Genomic DNA, 20182 nt, shown 5'->3' with positions numbered 1-20182 from the left:
ATGAAAATGGAGAGGGATACGATCACAATGATTCATTTAGCATTTTGTAATAAAAACTTACATATCGATAAAATATAATATTATCAAATGTGTTCATAGGAAACTGATTTCATGTAGGTAGGTATGTATGTTTGTTAGAAAATAATGTTTATTTTTGTTTGTTATGAATGATGTTTGATAAAATAAAACCAATAAACTTGCAATTGTGTTAGCGAATTTAAAACATGTTTGTGTGTAGTTAGATATGTGGAATGTTAAGTATATTGTTATTTGAAAGTATTTTTTTTTTTTTTTATTTGAGTCATGACAGATATTACTTACATTTGTTCTTCACATATGAATGTATGTGAAATGTATTCAAAGGAAATATCATAACTGGATTCTGTCTTGTTGAAACATGCTAGATCAGCTTCTTGATTTTTCCTTTTTTCTCATCATTTACTTCGACATCCATGAACCATGAAATCCAAGCATTTGTTCGTTGTCATCGTATTGGAAAATTGGAATAGAAAACTTTGATAATCTTCATCTACAATGCGTATTGCGCCCAGCTGAGTTGTCACCAAAATAATCTCCCCCACACGCACAACGTGAGCAGATATTTTTTTTTACTAGGTATGGTTTTTCTGTTCGAATTCCCTTTTTTTGCACTCGAGAGAATGTTTTGTGTTTGTTTTTCTATTTTTTATTCATTTTTCTTTTTCACTTGCACTAGGACAAACAAATAACCACCACCGATGGTGGTTGTTGTTTTATTTTTCAATTCGAAATGTTTTTTTTTTTTAATAACGGCACTGCATTTACATCTACTAATAAATGTACTTTTAGAGGTGCATAGCTCAATATTGGGCTACGAAGGACCGTGTACAATAATCTATTAGTAGCTTTAGTGGACTGTATAATATTTTGATAATAATAAATAAAACACAACACATTGTTTTGTTATTAATTGGACTGCACGTCCTCTTTATTGAAAGATCTTGTTAAGACTCAGGAGAAGAGAGGGAGGGAAGAATAAGGAAACACACACGATCGTTGGTTGGTGTTGTTGGTTGGCATGTCATGCGTGTGTGTTGGTAGTCTTCTCCGTAGTAGGCACGGATTATTGAACAACTTGTTTGATTTACTTCTATTCGATCAGAGACTTGACTTTAAACTGAAAATGTATAAGCCAAAGGATTGCACTTCACCAGTTGATGGTTATATGAATTATGTACGATATAGAATTTGACACATTTATTACATATGTACATTGTACATATGTACATTCAATGCCGTCTTTACCATAAGGGCACACGGGGCCCGTGCCCAGGGCCCCAATTCTCAGGGGGGCCCCGAAGCAACGAAAATTTCTCTCAAAACATTTTTGTCGGGCAGACCATCTACCAAAAAATTTTAGTTTTTTCTACACCTATACGGAAAATATTATGTTTTCAAAATGAAAACAAATTATGTGGCGTTGTATGCGGACAAAATTTTAAATCCAAACGACCAAACCCAAATTCAATTTTCCAAAAAATAAGACATTATAATTATTTATTATTTATTAATAAAAACAACGAATGCAAAACTGTCAAATTTGTAGCGCGTGCTAAAATCAGTATAAGAATATGTGTAATTCGTAATAAAAAACAAAAAAAGAATAAATTCGCCGGAAAAAAACATCAATGCTTTTTCCGTTGGAAAACGCTTAAGAAAAAACTATTGTCGGCTCGTCGAAGGTACGTACATCAATGTTTTGGTTCAATGGAAAACGCCATGGTACAATGGTTGGCACCCCAAAACATTTTTTAATTTGAATTGCGAATTGCTCTCGTATTTGAAGATTCACATAAAATTCATTCAATAACTTTAAACTTTTTTATACACTCCTGCTCAAATTTATCGCATATCAAATTTTTTTACAGAAAAGTCCTGTTATTACTTTATGTCACAGTATCATGGTTATTTTCTCAAATGAGACAGGAGTAATCTTAAATTTAAGGTATCGAATATAATGTTTGTGGGGAAGATTTTGGGAGAGATTTGCTGAATTGTCTGTCATCCCGCTAACCTTTTAGAGAAGAGTCATAAATTTTCATGCAGTAAAACCTGGTTTACAACACGTTCGGAGTAAGTGAGCTCTGCTAGACCTACGTTAAGTACCAAAAGGTACTTGACTGATATCCTCAAACAGCATGCGGTTCCAATCACCACTAGATTTGGTCCACAGTTTAGTCTGATGCACGATAATGCATGCTAGAGTGGTTTGGGAATTTCTTCAAGATTTTAATATGCCAGCTTTGGATTGACCACACAGAAATTCGGACTTAAATTCAATAGAACAAGTCTAGGAAATGTTGAAGAGATGTATTCTCGACCGAAATGCACCTCCAAGCTGTCTTGATGAACTGAAAACTGCAGTGAAGGAAAAGTTACATCAAAACCTTCAAAAGTTAATTCATGGAATGAACAAATGACTCCAAGTTGTCATATGCGCTAGAGGAGACAATACCAAGTAATGAATAAAATTATTGGAAAAAACTGTCACTTCCTTGCATTCTTTGAAATTTGTTTTCTTAAAAAACTAAAATTATTTCAATATCAGTTTTCTGACCTTAAATTGCTAAAATTGGTTTATCTTTTTTTTTTGTTGGTAATACTGTTGCAGTTTAGCATATTTTCAACTTGCTAAACAATATGCAATCACAAAAAAATGCACCAAAGAATTTTAAAGGCATTTTAAATAAAATACAGAGGTATAACTTAAGAAGAAAAAAGTGTGCATTAATTTTGAGCAGGAGTTTATATAAAAGTAATTTTTACTAAAAGTTTTCTTAATTTTAATATATAAGCCTTTTTATGTCAAAAATTTCATTAAAATCGGTTGTGTCGATAACGTTAAGAAATCGGATCTATGGCAAGTAGGTACCGTTAATGAAAAAATATTTTTCTTATTACAAAACTGCGGCCTTATTTGCAGCATTACATGTTTTTTTTTTTTAATCAAAATCGTTATCCGTTTTTGAGAAAATTGCCATATCTCGAAAAATTTATATTGGAGATATCCGTTAAAAAGTAGACATTAAAATAAAATAAAAAAACGGCTCTTGGAAATCACGTAGGGTCAATGTGGGTAAATGTAAACAGGGGTAAATAAAAACATGGCTCATAACAAGCTTCAGTTAAATCTCTTTGATGCATACATAAATACAAATTGCGGACGCATGTATCTTTTAACTTATATGTAAAGTTCATTGCTGTCAAAAGAGAATTCATTCGACGAGCGTATTTTCCGTAAAAGATAATTTTTTAAAGTGCCAAACAAGTCGTTAGTCTTTCAGAAAAATCAAATATTTTTGCAGATTCAATGAAGTCAGTATAATTTTCAAATACGTTTTAGTTTTTAATTTTGATGTAGATTCTATGTGAAACAAACAAGTTTTAAAATACAGGACATTTATGTCGATTTGCATGTGTTTACTATTACCCCAGAATATTTTTCATAATGGGTAAATGTAAACAACGTATTCTGGGGGTAAATATAAACATATATTTTTGCTGAAATTATTATTTTTAATAAAATAAAGTATTTTTAGTCAATTACTATTGCTAAAGTGCCGCGGAGTCACATTTAAAAGTAACCAACACCATCATTTTCAGTGTATGATGTTGCAAAATCGGTCTTTGACGTAAAAAAAAATATGAGGTTCAGAGCATCCCAGGATGCATATTGGGTGTCTATATAAAGAATCAAAGGAAGAAAACAAAAACTTTTATTGGAATTTGAAAAAGTTTTTGTCAAATACCTTCTTGAACGTTTTTCAAGTCGTTATCCATATGATAAAGAGGAAATTCTAAATTTTAAACCACCGTTTACATTTACCCCGAATTTGTAAAAAAACACAAACTTGGTGGGGTATTTGTAAACATGCCATATTTGACAGTAATTGGAGAAATATTTGTTTATATTTATAAAGAAGAATTTCCATCATTTCATATTTGCATTTGAAGATACCTGTTAAGTTGTTCCGTGAAAACATATTTAAATCTAAAGTCAAAAGAAAAAAAAGACATGAAATTGTTTACATTTACCCACATTGACCCTACAAATCGTCTGTACCGAGTTTTTAGCAAATCTATCAATCCGTTTAAGCTCTTTTTTTCCAATTCTTCAAAACTTATAACGGATACAGGGTATAATTATTGGCAGTATAAAAATTACAATTATTGGCAGTGGCAACGATTGATGTCTCAATGCACGTATTATTGGCACCCCCTGCCAATAATAAAGACACTAGGTACTTTATATGGAACGATATATTGGCACCCCTTTTTAACCAACCATTGCCTTTTAGCCAACTATTGTACTTATTTTACTTTCCAAAAGGGCCCCAAATTCTTGTGTGCCCAAGGGCCCCAGGATAGTTAAAGACGGCCCTGTGTACATTAGGAAATCACAACCAACTTCATCTGATAAATTAAAGAACAAAAGGCTGAGTGCGACTCACACTTGGTGAATTTCTATTTGTGCCCTTGGAAAGTGGATATCCGATGAGATGACGTTTTTTGTTTGTTTGTTTTTATTTCTTATTTATTTAATTTTTTTTTTTTTTGAGAAAATATATTTTAACATAAGTTTTTTGATAAATTTTAAAACAAATTAAAAGAAGATTCAAGAGTCGAACGTTATTTGGTTGCATTTTAAACAATTTTAATAAAAGCAATTTTGTTCGAAAAAAAGGCAATTGAATTATTTCAAACAAACAAAAATGTATTTAGTAGTTTGACACATTGGGCTATATGCATAATAAATTGTAAATTCTTTTAGTATAAAAATCGTTGGTGCAGGGTCATAAGTCCACGGGCCAAAAGTCCATAGTGGAATTTTTATTTTCACACCTCAAAATTGATTCTCCCGTGGGCAAAATTTTTTTCCGCTTCGCGTTTACTGAGTTATAACATAAACATCTTTGGTGTATTATCATACAATTGCCAAAACGGGATTTTTTCATTTAATATTTAATATTTATTCAAATGTTTTAAAAAGCTTATGAATAATAATTGTATATTTATAAATGTTAAAAATTGAAGTAAAACCAATTTTTAAAAGTTGGTCTTATTTCACTTGGACTGATTTCATGACACCAATTGAACATTTAATGAAGAAACTTTCGAAAATTGACGATTGTTCCAGTTTTGAATACTTATTAAAGTAATTTTCAAAAATTCACTTGAATTTAAAAGATATTTGATCACTTTTTTTATAAATGTTTTGAAGATATTGCGAAAAAAAATTAGAATATGAGAATTCAGCCGCATAATGAATTTTTGCTTTCCTGGTTATAAATTTTTAATCGATGGGCCAAAAGTCCACAGGAATTTTATGTGAACTTTTGACCCACTTGGGTGGGTTGTAAGTTAATAATTGATTTATGGAGCTATGACCCACACAAGTGAACCATTATGGACTTTTGGCCTGTGGACGTCGACCCTGCACCAAAATCGTTAAGTTTGAACATTTCCATCCACGTTTTGTGCATATCAAAAATAGTTTATACTTTTACTATTATTATGTATTATGCCACCATCTCAAAACTTCTATAATTTTAGTCATATTTAAGCACAATATTATTTTAAGAACCATTTTTTAATTTGCAAGCTATATATTTATATTCAAATAAAACAAAAATTTGTTTCAATTTTCACTTATTTACTTTTGTTAATTACTTGTTTATTATTTCTTCTTATTTGCCACAACATTTCCTTAGAATACGTTATATGTAGATTAGGATCCAAAAATGAAAATAAATAAAAATTAATTTCTACTTATTTTTCGCAAAAACCAAAACCCAAACAAACTACAAAAATTAATTTTTTAAAATATAAATAAACCAACGAAAAAAAAAAACACTTAAATTTCTTCCAAGTTCATAATAATTCTTCATAATGCCCTGTCATTTCTATTTCTTTGAAACAGCCTTGCTACCGATTCAAGGTCTAATCGTCTAGCATTGCACGAGACACATGCATCTTCTGATCTTATGGGCTTTAAGAATACAACCACTCGGACGCGGTGAAACACATGACTTTCGAGCATAAAAATTCATATAAGAAAAAGTCTGAAAACAACACTCCTCCTGACAGAAACTAAAAACATTTCACCGCTAAGGGCAACTTGCCAAACATATTTGTTGTTGTTGTTTCATTTTAATTGAACAACTTTAAGAGAAAAAAAAATATTTCTGTGCAGCATGTGTCTTATGGATCTTAATTAATAAGATTATCTGTTGAGTAGCTGCTTCACGACAAAACTGACTCAATCACAAAGAAGGATATGATTTTTGATACACAAGCAGGTGAAAAGTGGCGGATTTGGAAGGTTTTTTTTTTAAATATTTAAGATTTTTAATTTTTATTTGTGGAAAGTTGAAATTTCAAGCCTTTTAAAGATCATTAATGGGTTTATGCCGGATATTAATAACTAGGAACTTCCATCCGAAGTGAAAGTGAAAAGGTGCAAACAATTTTTTTAATTCATGTGCAACTTTCTTTAAAATGGGTCCCTTGCATTATTTTTGTTGGATTTACAAAAAGTATTAATGTGCACAGATAAATTTGCAATTTTTTTTGAATGCCATTTAGAAGGTATTCAACAAGGAAATGAAAATTACAAACATATTTCGAAACATTGTTGTTAGTAAACGGGAAAAAGATTGGACAAAAGTGTTGGCACGTTAAATACCAATTTGACATAGAGATAATCAACTAAATACGCCTACGTTTTTTTTGGTCTATTTAAGGCCATAAACTTGTCGATTTCTTAGTGCAGCGGCGAGCAGACTATGAATTATATTTTTCAATGTTAATTGAGTAGATCTAATGAAAATTATGTTTCATGCAATTGTTGTCATCTGTTTTAATGAATGATTTTTATTTCGCATCAGATGCGTCACAGCATCACCTGTTGAAAGGATCAGTTTATTGAAATTCTAATTTTTGTTGACTCATAATTATTATGATAAATTATTTTACATATTCAATTGGGAATTAAATGCACGACTGGGTCAGTCGTATATGTGATTCTGATTTTCAGGCCTATTACACTTGAGCTATGTAGATGAAAGTTTTTGGAATATTTAACAAGCTGGCATAGCTACGCGTAAATGTTTAAAAGATTAGAAATTTCGTGAAAATTGGTTTTACAATATTTGGATGTAACAAACTCGTATGAGCATTAAATTGCCATAAAATTAATTAAAATAAAAAAAAATAAGTATACGCCACAGTGTCTCCATATCAAATACCTAAGAGTCTGTTAAGATTCGAACTAAAGCAGGAGAGGCTGGACTCTATCGAAATTCAATATCATCATAATTGTTTTCCCTTTCTTATCATTAAGAGAGTCTGGCGTCAAAAATGCCAATTTAGACAAGAGAGTAATGGGTATCTATGTAAGTCTATGGATTTATGATACCAATCGAAGGCATTCAACTTACTAAATAAAGTGAAGAATTTAAGGTATCATAAACTTTTAAAGTTTTGTCCCGAAATTACGTTTGACTGTCTGTACGTTTACAAAAGGAGTTGCAGCATAAGCGGATTGGTCGGTTCACTTCAAACTTAGTATGTAGCATTTTTGAGGACACTCCAATCAAAAGGGTAAATATATTTTTTTCAAAACTTAAAATAACAAATCAAAATCTTTTTTATGAAAAATGTATTTTTTTTTTTCGAAAATCATTATACAGTTCCCATACAGTTTTTTTTAATTAGATTTTTTATTTTTGATAAACGTCTAATTAAATTTAACATATTTTGTAAGTAAAAACTTTTATTTGACTTAGCCCCATCATTTTAACATGGCAACATTCAATCTATCAGTTCATTATTAGGTAAGAAACATTAAACCTTTGTTAAAAGGGTATAAAACAATGATTTCATTAAAATCTAGAAGCATATTTATTAGGGTGCTTGTTAAAAATAAATTTTCGAAATTTTAATGGGACACCTTTTAATTTTGTTCTTCCTGCCTAAAATATAAATTGGGTAAAGTTTGGTCCAATTTAAACAAGTTCTAGGGGTCGCTACCACAATTCAATGTTTTGAAAAAACGGCAAATCTTGGTTTTTTTCTCAGAAAATTTTAAAGGAGATGGCACATTTTTCTATGGAGCTTGGGCCCAGTGTGTTCACTAACGAAATTGGTATCAAATGAAAGGTGACGGTAAGCACATTACGTGGGTAAAATATTTTCAAATTCGTTAGTGGGGTTTTGGAGATATTTGAGTTTGAAGTTTCGGATTTCACAATCAAGATTTCAGCTAATTTTTCGAACAATTAATCGTAGAATGCGTAATAATGGGTGTACAGAAATAATATTGGTATCAAATGAAAGGTATTTCTCTTGTCTATAAATCTGTATCAAAAGTTTTTTTCTTTATTAAAAAAATAATACATATTAGGTATTTACTTCTCAAAAGGTGATTTTTTTAAGCGAGGCATTTGGCACATCGAAATATCAAAATATTCAGTGGTGACATGCACTTTTTTTTGCAATTTTTCAATAGCTTAATGTGTTACCTTTAATTCTATATATAAAATAGTTCTTTAAAACATACAAAAACCTTATAATAAGCAAAATACACAAAAACGCGCTGAAATATGCCTATTAAATAATAAGAATAGAAACTATTGTTCAGTCAATGGGGAAAAATCTGGAAAAAGCTATGACGTCAGCTAAGTTTGAATGCAGTATTGAAGAGGGGTTTATCCCAAGTAAAAATCTCAGATTGCGTATTGTTTGGTCTTTTGGGGCGACCGCCATTTTGAAAAACGCATATGTCTCAATATCTCGAGAACGACTGGTCGGACAGAAAACTAGAAAAGACTTTTTAGATTGGAAATTAGTTAATCTTTCTTTTTCTAGTACATCATTTTTCTCTAGGAGTTATTATTTCAGAGTTACACTACCGAAAATTGTGTGTTTTTTGATATTTTAAATATTTTAAACAACCCTTAGAGTTAAGTGCGGAATTACTGAGAATGAGACACTTTGCGGTTCTGTTACTCTGAAAGTATAACTCCTATAGAAAAATGATGTACTAGAAAAAGAAAGATTAACTAATTTCCAATCTAAAAAGTCCTTTCTACGCATTCTACGATTAATTGTTCAAAAAAATAGCTGAAATCTTGATTTGAAATCCGAAACTTCAAACTCAAATATCTCCGAAATCCCACTAACGAATTTGAAAATATTTTACCCACGTAATGTGCTTACCGTCACCTTTCATTTGGTACCCATTTCGTTAGTGAACACACTGGGCCCAAAAATGTGCCATCTCCTTTGTAATCAGAATCAAAGAAATTTTGATAAAAATACAGGGGAATAAAAATGACGTTTAATTTTGAATATTTTTGAATTTTTTTTTGTTTGTTATTCTGTAGAAAAGCAACCTGAGTGATCTTTCTTAATTGGAAAATTCAATGTTTTTATCTGATTGCTTATGAGCCTTATATCTTTATTCTTCAGACAGTTAACTGACTGTTTATTAGAAGATTGAAAAGTCGGGTCTTCAGCGTACTTTGTATTTTTTTCCCTACTATAAATCATTAAACATTTGTCCATTTTCTGACCCAGACGGCCCTATTCCGGACATTTACCTGAATGGCACAATACTTCCCAAGTGCGAAAAGTTCAAATACCTTGGATCTATGATCAACAATCAAGCTTCTTGTGATGACGACATCAACCACCGAATAAGTGTAGGGTGGATGAAGTGGCTCGAAAACTCTGCCTCAGCACTTACATACGGTTCACAATGTTGGACAATGTACAAAACGTATGAGAGTAAACTGACAGCAGCAGAGATGAAGATGCTTCGTATGACAGCAGGAGTAACAAAGCTTGATCGAATAAGAAGCAAGAAAATCCGAGGAAGTCTTCACGTCAAAAATACCGTCTTGGATAAAATACAGCATGACCGTTTAAGCTGGTACTGTCATGTACAAAGAAGAAACCCTGAGAACCCAGTTCAAAAGGCGATCGCATACGACGTTCCAACGCAATCGCGAAGAAGAGGCAGGCCTAAGAACTCATGGAGAAGACAAATGCAACGACAACTGCATTCAGTTGGCCTTAGACATGGAACAATTCAAAATCGAGAAGCCTGCCGACGTTTCCTGAGGTCAACCCACATGCGGAGCCGTAGTGTGAAGCAGTAGATTGGGAGAGTTGTGACCCCATCCGAGATCATGACTATCGTCGATAATGGAGAAGAAGAAGAAGAAGAAGATAAATCATTAAACAAAATTTTGTTGAAATTAATCATTGTTTTACCTAGGTAAATCTTTAGTGAATTGTAGCGACCCCTAAATGTTAATATTAAAATTGGGAAAAAATACCATATACTATGCTGTATGCTTATATGGTAGAACCTAATGTAGGGGTGTCCCATTAAAAAATCGAAAACAATTTTTTTTTTTCGACCATATAAGAAACACCCTAACATTTATGAAACGACACGCAACAATTATAATAACCTTTTTTTGAACTACATTAAGGTTTACAAACAGTAATTCACATTATCGCGGTAAAGTGTTAGAATTATCAAAACAAATAAATATACCTACTCAAATCAAAGTTCCGACAAAAAAGATTTTTCAATATTTGTTATTATAAGGTGGACAACGACATAATTTTTAGTTAACTCGCGTAGACAAACGATAGACAACCGAACAAGACTTTTCAAAAATGTTGTGTTCGCAGTTCTAGCTCTTAAAGATAGTTTTATCATGTTTGATTGTTATCTCTAGTTTAAAAATGTTCTTACGAGTTGATAACATAACAAAAACAACATCGCAAACAAAAATTGATTTGTTTAAAAGTGGAAGACAATTTATCGTTTAATTTATTTGTTTAAATCTATTTGATTCGATATACAATTTGATATTTGATATGCAATTCTTGAAATAATAAATCTAAAAAAGAAAAACATTTCTTAACATTAGTTCCCGCTGAACATTATGAAAGCAAGAATTAGTTATCTCCTCTTGAAGATTGATATTGATTTATTAATCTTTTCAGATATACAGCCTATACAGCGAGGGGGGTCACGGGGTCAAGAACTTTAAATTTAAATAGTAAATTATGATGTTAAACATTAAAGATGATTTTCAAAATGTTGACTTTTAAGAAAATGAAAATTAATGAAAACTGACATTTTTTTTCATTGTTAATTTTAAAATAATTTTGGACTAGCGGAAAACCATACAGAGAGTAGGTTTATGGTAAATTTTTAATATATACACCTATTTTACCCATTTTTCAATTTGCTATGACTCAATAGTTCATATTTGTTTTTGGTAAGACAATTATAAAATTCAATTAGCATACATCTTTATGCTATGCTGATAAGAATCAGGAATGATTGAACTTTGCGTCACCGGAAAGAAGGTACAGATGTGTCTCATGATATTACAAAGTATGGAAAGGCGAAACTGATCTGTTTAAAGCATACAGAGCGATTCGGCAGATGGATGCTCAGAATCTGATTTCAGCAAACTTGTTCTGAATTTGGTAAGCATTAAAATGAAAAGCACTTGGCTAAATGCCAGTTCTCCACCCCAACCCAACACAATTAATACCATAACTAGACAAACCCGGACGGAACACCCCGAAAATAGCAGCCTAAAATTAATCTTATTCAATCAATGTTTGTAAGATTTTGCATAAGTGAGACTCTAGCACATCTTTCGATTCAAGTTTTTGATGTTTGTAAAGAACTAAATTGTACTTAGGAACAGGGTTGTAAAAATATCAATTAAAAAAATGCATTTGAAATTTAAAAAAAATATGTATTGGAAATACAAAAACTTTGTATTAAAAAGAAAATATTTGCAAATTTTATTGCAAATGAAAAAAATTTGCATTGAAAATAAAATTTTTATTTTAAATAAATTTCGAATTTCATACAATTTTGAATATTTGACCATACATTAGATTCAATGTTATAGTTTAAATAGCTTATATATCGTCCCGTTTCTGCTTGAACCTCGTAAGTACATTTTTTTAAAGATTTGTTTTTTTTTTTCAATTAAACATTGCTCTAAAACTTACAGAAATAATAGATACAAGGGTTTTAGTTTAGAAACAACTCAATCAATATGTCTTAAACATAACTTGATTTCCTTTTGTTTAATTCATATTTTTAATTTCAAGAAAAATGTATATTTCTTTTAAGAACTGAACAAAATTTGCTTTGTAGATACGTGGTTCACGCAGAAACGGGACGATATGGTCAAATAGTCAAAATTTAAAGAAATTCTACGAATATTAAAAAAAAAAATATTTTGCATTTAATATTTTTCCAATGCAGAATATTTTTGTTGGAATAAATATATTTTTTTTTTTTTCAATGCAAATATTTTTCAGTTGCAATAAAAAAAATTTTTTTAATGCAAATATTTTTCAGTAACAATAAACATTTTTTTTTTCAATGGAATTTTTTTTTATTTGGAATAAATATTTTTTTTTTTTAATTTTTAATGGAGAGCAAATGCATTAATAATAAAATGTTTTTTTACAACCCTGCTTTTTTTTCTTTAAAAAAAATCGAAGTTTTTACTTGTCTTTTATATTGACAAAATGAAAAAAAAATGTCCTAAAATTGATCAATTCGCTTTATAAGTTTAGCCCAATAAAGAAAGAAATTAACGTTGCAGGTTTTCAAATCATCGCGGATTAAAATGGATCCTCGTGGGTTTCATTACCATCAATGCCAAGGTGTCTCTTTTTGTTATGAAAATCATTATATTTGAAGAAGAAAAATCTAAAGATTTATAACTAAGAATTTGATTTAAGTTGAAGCTTGACTTGAAACTCGATAGAAAAAAAAAACATGAAATAGTTAAAAAAATTAAAAAAAAAAAAATGGCGGTGATATGCCAAAATATGCATTTCTCATTTTATCAATATTTTAAGACTTTTATGATATTAAACTTACATCAGGTTTTTTTTTGGTTTGGATAAGGTCACCGGGTTCTGAATCGATAGAAACTTTCATTCACACAAAATTTTAAGTTAATTTTTTTGTCAACTATATTTAACACAGTTTAATTTTATTTTATCTTAAAATTATAAATAAGTTTTTACAAAAAAAAAAAAAAAAAACAATTCGCTACAAACAATCAGTTGAAAAATCTCTTCATTCTACATAGAAACACACTTTCAGGGTCGAATGCATGTTGCAAGACATCGTTTAATCTTTTTTTTTTTATTTTCTATAGCGTAGCACGTTTTTATTTTAAGGACCGACGTAATTGTTTCAAGATCAAGTGCATCACCACCACCGACGATGTTGTCGTCGCACTTTTTATTTGCAAGAAAACAATTTTTTTTTTTTCAATTTTTTTAGCAACCAAAAAAAATTAGAAGAAAAAATGTTGCCAAAACAAATCGCATAAACTCATAGACACACGCAACAAAAACACACGACACTTGCTCATCTAATGTACGAATGGTATACCAAAATGGACAAAACAGGAATTTGAATTAACTAGCACGTTCTTTCAATTTTTAAAAAAATATTTCACTTTATATAAATTTATATTTCTATTGATTTAATTGATTTATTGCTTTCGATCAATTTGATGAAATTTTTTTTTGTTATGCATTTTGCACTACAATTATTTAAAGTGAATTGATAGTATTGATGATCATTTTGTCACTAAAAAATAGAGATACAAAATAATTTACAAAAGCGGTTTGGTGAGTGACACGAAAAGATCATGTCTCATGTGTGCAAAAAAAAATCAAAACTTAAATAACAGCATCCCTAGATGACCGTTAATTGGATTGGCACTACCAACTATTTGATTGTACAGCATGACGTTTTTTCTTGTAGCGGAGGGAGAGTGGGAGCAAGGTTCATTTTTGGCAAATTATGTGCCAAACACATGAACTCTCTTTTTTGATAGTTTACACTGCGGTTAACGTGATAAGACCCATTTTCAAAAATGTCCAATTTTTCAATTTTCTTATAAAATGTATAACAAATGCTAAACTTTTTTTAAGTTTATCACAATTCTTAATTTATTTTATGTACATAAATAAATCTAAACCTAGTTATAACTTAAATTCAATAAAAATACAAATATTTGCATATTTAATTGGCACTTGATTGAGACGTTGAATTATTTCCTTGTACAACACCATTATTGCTTACAATGCAAAATGGCGCAGTATAATAGTGTGGCAATAAAGCAGGTGGTGGTGATGTTACCGAAGCACCAGCAGCTGCTGCTAGTCCGGCTGGTGTAAGATAAAGATGACTTCCATAGATACCTTGTCTTTGGGCAATTTTTAGCCTCGATGTCAATTGTTTTTTCCATTTAGTTCGACGATTTTGGAACCAAGTTTTAATTTGAACTTCCGTCAAACTAAGATTCTTTGACAATTCCATTCTCTTACTCACACTAAGGTATTTATCTTGTTTGAATTCATTTTCAAGACGTTCAAGTTGTTTGGCACTGTAAGCTTGTCGTGGTTTACGGTCTACACCGGGTTTTCGAAAGCGTTTTCCACTTGGTTTAGGGACTGTACAAAAAAAAAAGTCTTATTAGTAAAAATTTTACAATTATAGAGGAAAATGTTACCTTGTAATCCTAAAATGTAATTTGCAGAATGAAAATGAGATTGATGTGGCATTACTTTCGAAGGTATTCCAATCCAATTGCTGTATAAAACTGTTGAGGGATGTGCCGAAGGATAATCATGTAATACATGTGTTAGAGGATGAACTTGCGATTGAGAGAGTTTTCTTTCATAAAGTTCTTCATAATCAGGTAGATCACCGAGAAGGAGATCTGTTTTGGTAGAAAGGACATTGCTTCTTGTAGCTGAAATAAGAAAAAATATTTATTTTGTTATTCTTCTAAAAATTTTGTACAAATTTAATTAGGTACATATTGCGATTGCAAAAAGTAAATGATTGCGAGCTTGGAATTTGGCCTTATTTCGTGTAATTTCAAGGGGATTTAACCCATCTGACTATTGTTTTGATCAATCACTCCATTTAACATCCAAAGGCTTTTTGAAAGGCTTTTCGCACCCCTTAATCTGGATTTCGGGGCAATAAAAAAAAAATAGCAAAAATTTCAGGATTGTCAATTTTTAACCGATTTTAGAAGTTTTTGACTTGGATTTTGTTACCCGAGAAATTCTTAAATATTTTTTTTACACACTTTGTCCAATTTGATATCGAGTTTACTTGGAACTGATGAAATGATTAATATTTTAATTCTGTATTTCAAAATCCAACGAGGTATTTTGTAGTTATTTCTAATTATGTTGAGAAAAAACTTTTAAACGATTTCAACCCAAAGCAGAAAATATAGAAACTTGAAGTAAAATTTCAATCCAATTGGGACTTCAAGGAAGCAAGTGTACTTCTTTTTTTAATTAAAAGTTTGCTTTCTAAAATATGTATATACACTGTATATTATACAGGTTAAAAATTAATCGGTTAAATTTGAGCAAAATTTTTTTTTGCAAGGGCTATGAATTGTCAAAAATTGATTTTTTTTTTCGTAAATTCAGGAATCAAAGACATTTAACAACTTCTTTTTGTATCGTTTATTGAATTTTGAAAAGCCTTTCTGCACACCCATACAGTATTTCATTTCTAGCCCTCGGTATGTTAAAACAATTTTTTTTTAATTTGTATTTCAAAATTCCATAATAAGCCAACCATCTTCTCTTTCCCCACTCTGTCACACGAATCCTTAAATATACAAAAAAATAAAAAAAATCGCGTATACACCACAGTGCACGGGAAAACGTGCAAATAATGTGAGTTACAACGTAAACCTAGATGCCAACACACCCAAATCGATATTATATAACACTTGCAATAACTTATTAAATAAACACAAATCTTCCTCCCGTTTTTAATAAATAAACCGAAAAACAAAAGCCTTACAAATAATAAGAATTCAAAATTTTATTTCTTCAACTTCTTAAAATCCTGTTGTTTTTTTTTTTTTTTGAATTGCAGAAACAAAAAATAAATAAATAAAAATTTAACACAAAATAAATACAAATACACAAAATATAAATTAAAATTTTTACTATAGTTTTGGTAACTTAGTAACTAAAAAGTCCTTCTCAGAAAATTGGCTATCGAATACACAATCCTGTAAGGCGACTGACTCGCCAATTCCTGTTCAGATTTTTTCCCCGTGTTACTTCTAAATATGATGATTCAACCATATGATAATTGCAAAAAAGCTTAAAATTTTGTCAATATAACTTTCTATAACTTTGCCTCAAAAGTGGAGTTTTTAGTGGGTGTTTTCAACCTTTAAATGCTATACATAAACGCAAGTTATTCATACATTTTATTGAAAGATCCAAAAAGACAAAGTTCTAAGCAAAAAGACAATCATAGGGATAATCATAGTCTTTTTTAATGTATCCTCGTATAAATCGGTATGATATTTAAATTATCATTAACCCATTAAATGCTATGGTACAATGACTAAATTTGACATGAATAGCAAGAGGTATTGTGTTTTTTTTTTCAAAGATAATTTAACTGTTATTGAGATGAGTGATAACCAGCAAGGATTTTTATGCGAAAACATATTTTTTTCCCGCAATAATAGAAGCATTGGAATAAGACAGTTTTTCGAATCAAGTAATTTCCTTTAAAATGGTATTTATTTGTTAGTGCATATTTTTTTGCATATTTTGCTTTAAATGCATAAAAATGCATATTTAGGTTTTTAGTGCATATTTTAATGATAAACACATTTTTTTGTGTCATATTTTTGAAAAAATATGTATTGCGACTCGGATGCGAATATCTTCTAAACGGTTAAAGCAACCAATTTGATGCCAAGGACTTTTTTGTAGAACATTTAAGCCCCTACAATAATCCATCTTACTTATTTAATAATAATGACTTTTCAGTGAATTAGAAAATTTCGAAAAGTAAAAAAAGTTTTTATATTTTTGTTTAACTTTGACCTCGAATATCTTTCAAATGGTTAGATTAATAAAAGAAGTTAATAAGACCTTTTTTGTGGAGCAATCTGTTTTCTATAAGAATATGTCATGCGCGTTTGATTTATTATAATTTTTCAATTTGTTACAAAATTAAGAACAAAAAACGAATTTTTAAAGATTTTCTCGATTTTTTGACCTCAAATATCTACTAAACGGTTAGATAATTCAAAAAAGTGTATTTAACCTTTTTTGTAGAGCGTTCAATTTTCTACAAGAATATGTAAAATATTGGCTAAAAATTCAATTAATAAAAAAAATATATTTTTTTTATTAGAAGCTTGATGTAAAAATGGAAAATTGAAAAGCGGAGGACCTTCCCATTAAGATAAAGAGCTCATATTTGGTGAGTATATTCTAGAGGTGTCTAGCAATCGAGTTTTTGAAGTACCAAATCAAAAAAACAAATTTCCATTTTCTTGACCCACCCTAATGTATATAAAAATAAAGTTAAATTATTTTACAGTAACCGAGTGTAAGTTTTTTTATGTCGAGATTTTCAATTAATTACATTTGTAAGTTCTTGTGATCTCTTTCAAATTAGATCAAAAATCACAAGAATTGTCACAAAAGCTTGTGATGATTTGTGATTCCCCACAAGGAGGATAATTGTGTCTTAAATTTCTATTACAATAACTAAAAGAAAAGAAAGTTAAAAATTGCATGAATGTCAAAAATTAATGTTTCAGAAAATAAGAAAAATTGTAAACATACATATGACGTAAAAAAAGCACTCATTTTTTTTTCGCTTAAAATGATAAGTCGACAATTATGGTACCAAGGATTACGTACCTATGTCCTATTACGTATGTCGACATTTTAATTTTTCCATAATTTTTGGCAAAAATAATAGTTTTGGAAAAAAATATCTAAATATTTAAGTTTTACCAAATTTGTTAAGTACCTAAACAGACACGAATTTATTAAATAATTACATTTGATAGTTCTTAAACATTTATGAGTACGGAAGGACTAAAAAATTGGTGTGTTAAGCTTCGACCTTAAAAATATTTATTCATATTTAAATTGAAAATATTTGTTTTTTAATAAAAAGAATCTTTTTTGGTATAGGAATAGGAACTGCTAGAGACAATGTTGGATTTTTTTTTTTTCAAATGCAAATTTTTTTTAAAGCCAATATATTCTCAATGTTCATGCAAATTATGTGCTAATTGAAAAAAAAAAAAGTATTTTCCGCTTGTTAAATTTGCCAATCAAATAGAAATCCGTTTTAAAGGCTCTAAATGCCTATGCATGTCTTAACTTAAGAACAATCGTGTTTTAACTTAACAAATAATACACGGGTCTCTGTCTCCACAATTTCTTCGTTGACAATTTCAAATGTGCGAATTTATGGAAATATAAGTTGGCAAACATACAATTATTATGGAACAAAACAAGCATTTAACCATTGTGTTAATTGATAGGGTAATCTTTTTGCAATGACGACGTCTTTAAGTGAACAGAAAAAACTTACAAGTTCCACTTGTAGATGCAGGTGACAATCGGGCAGAAGGCTTTAAAGGTTGTTGGACATCATCTTTTGTTGTCTTTTTATCCACTCCAAGAATACTGTCAATACTAAATGAACTTTGTCGAACACTTTTTTCACTCTTTATCACCATAGTCTCTGTCACATCGTCACAAATTATTTGCTCTGAATCACAACTTTCATCCGACGACAGGAAATTATCCTCGATATGGCTTAATCTCCGATTTATCTCCATTTTTAAAGACCGCACCGGACGTTACTTGTCGAATGACCACTTAATTATGAATCCAATTCCGAATGCTTGTATAGCCTCAAGCAGCTTCAAATAAATCCAGATTACCAGATGAAGAAGCTCCGCCTTCGAATTAACACTATGGTGTGAGGTGTTTGCCTCGGCTGCAACCCTTGGAAAGATGCGAGAGCAGGTACTAATTCTAGGCCAAAGGTAAGAAAAAGAACACACGTTGTCATGGTTCGGATGAAATGTACACCAAAAAATGGCTGTTTCAGCATCATCAGCATCCCTTTGGCCCACAGTTAAATATGGGGTGGAATTATTATCATGCGCGTAACAATTCAAGCTAAGCCATTATTGTTGTTTGTTGTGTTAAATGCGAGTTAAATACGAGTTCGATGATTGCTCTTTATTTGATTGATTAAATGGAATTCTTGGAGTTTAACCATTTATTAGCTTCCATATATATTTTAAAATATTTAAGGAGATGCTAATAAATAAATAAAACAAATCGTGATCTAAGGTTTATTGGTTACTGAAAATGGAAACTTACTGCCAAAAAACAGCTAACTTGAAGATTCTTTTTGGAAGTTTTTTTTATGAGTGATTAACATACTTACTATTTTGTGAAATCGCGAATTCAAATTATATTTTAGTATATGTACTTACTTATTTAAGAACACAAAAAATTTACGTCACTGCTTACAATCCATATCAGTGGATTTGGGTCTCTACCAACAAGCTTCTCCAGCCGGCTGTTTGGCATTCCTATTCAGTTTCGTGCCAAGTTGAGTAAGAAAAACTTTTCGGGCTGGAGCATTACTGTTGTGAGCTAAACAAAACCAAAGGCATCTAAGATGCAGCACCTCGTTTTTCTAGGTAAGTTACCTGTACACCACGTACAGTTCCCATAATGTGAAAATTGGTTCAATGGTGGTCTTATTTCCTGGCCTAAATTACAACACGCTTAAGGAGATTGAAGCCTTTGCGGTTAGTGCAATTCAGAGGGTCTCGATCTTTTTACCGACTTCCAAAAAGGAGGAGGTATTCAATTCGTCTGTATTTTTTTTTTTTTTTTTTTTTTTTTTATGTTTGTTACCGCATAACTTTCCACAGAGTCAATCAATTTTGATAATTCTTTTTGTATTGGAAAGCTAGTGGCTGCAGTTGGGTCCCATTTCAATTTCGTTCAGTTAGAGCCATAGGAACTATTAAAAAAACCATAAAACCCCGTTTTGAATCATGGAAGTCGGTTTTGTTTTTTTGATAAAAATGATTATTGAATAAATATTAGACAGACAATGAAGGTTCAATTCTGCGGACATTAGGTACTTTCCTCCAGCCAGATTCAGCAAATGAGTGGGTGCTGCTGCTTTAAAGAGATCGAACTTCAGTCTAAATATGATTTCCTT

The 20182-nt window shown here is 30.4% G+C and overlaps 2 protein-coding genes across 2 annotated transcripts in view; both read right to left on the bottom strand.

The window, feature by feature from the left end:
• The window catches only part of LOC129916702 (synaptic vesicle glycoprotein 2C-like), a 53235-nt gene extending 40138 nt beyond the window's left edge, over positions 1-13097 (bottom strand). Inside the window, exon 1 of the mRNA XM_055996809.1 lies at positions 12983-13097. The gene's annotated coding sequence lies outside the window, so the exon portion shown is untranslated. The remainder of the gene's footprint in view (positions 1-12982) is intronic.
• Positions 13098-14143: 1046 nt separating this feature from the next.
• Positions 14144-18770, bottom strand: LOC129914991 (homeobox protein engrailed-1a). The gene is made up of 3 exons (XM_055994446.1): positions 18521-18770; positions 14634-14876; positions 14144-14574 (listed from the first exon to the last, which is right to left on the bottom strand). The coding sequence occupies exons 1-3, from the start codon at positions 18768-18770 to the stop codon at positions 14144-14146; spliced, it is 924 nt and encodes a 307-aa protein (XP_055850421.1).
• Positions 18771-20182: the final 1412 nt, after the last annotated feature.

The sequence above is a fragment of the Episyrphus balteatus genome, chromosome 3 (genome assembly GCF_945859705.1).
Source record: "Episyrphus balteatus chromosome 3, idEpiBalt1.1, whole genome shotgun sequence".
Taxonomy (NCBI): Eukaryota; Metazoa; Arthropoda; class Insecta; order Diptera; family Syrphidae; genus Episyrphus; species Episyrphus balteatus.
Note: the sequence above shows the minus strand (reverse complement) of the source record. Positions and strands in the feature narration are given on the sequence as shown.

Bases quoted from the DNA above. Each gene is read 5' to 3' on its own strand.
- LOC129914991 (XM_055994446.1), bottom strand. From the start codon at position 18,770: ATGGAGATAAATCGGAGATTAAGCCATATCGAGGATAATTTCCTGTCG. The intron at 14,877-18,520 runs GTAAGTTTTTTC...TTCTTATTTCAG, and splicing joins TGCATCTACAAGTGGAACTT to CTACAAGAAGCAATGTCCTT. The intron at 14,575-14,633 runs GTAACATTTTCC...TTTTTTGTACAG, and splicing joins TTACATTTTAGGATTACAAG to TCCCTAAACCAAGTGGAAAA.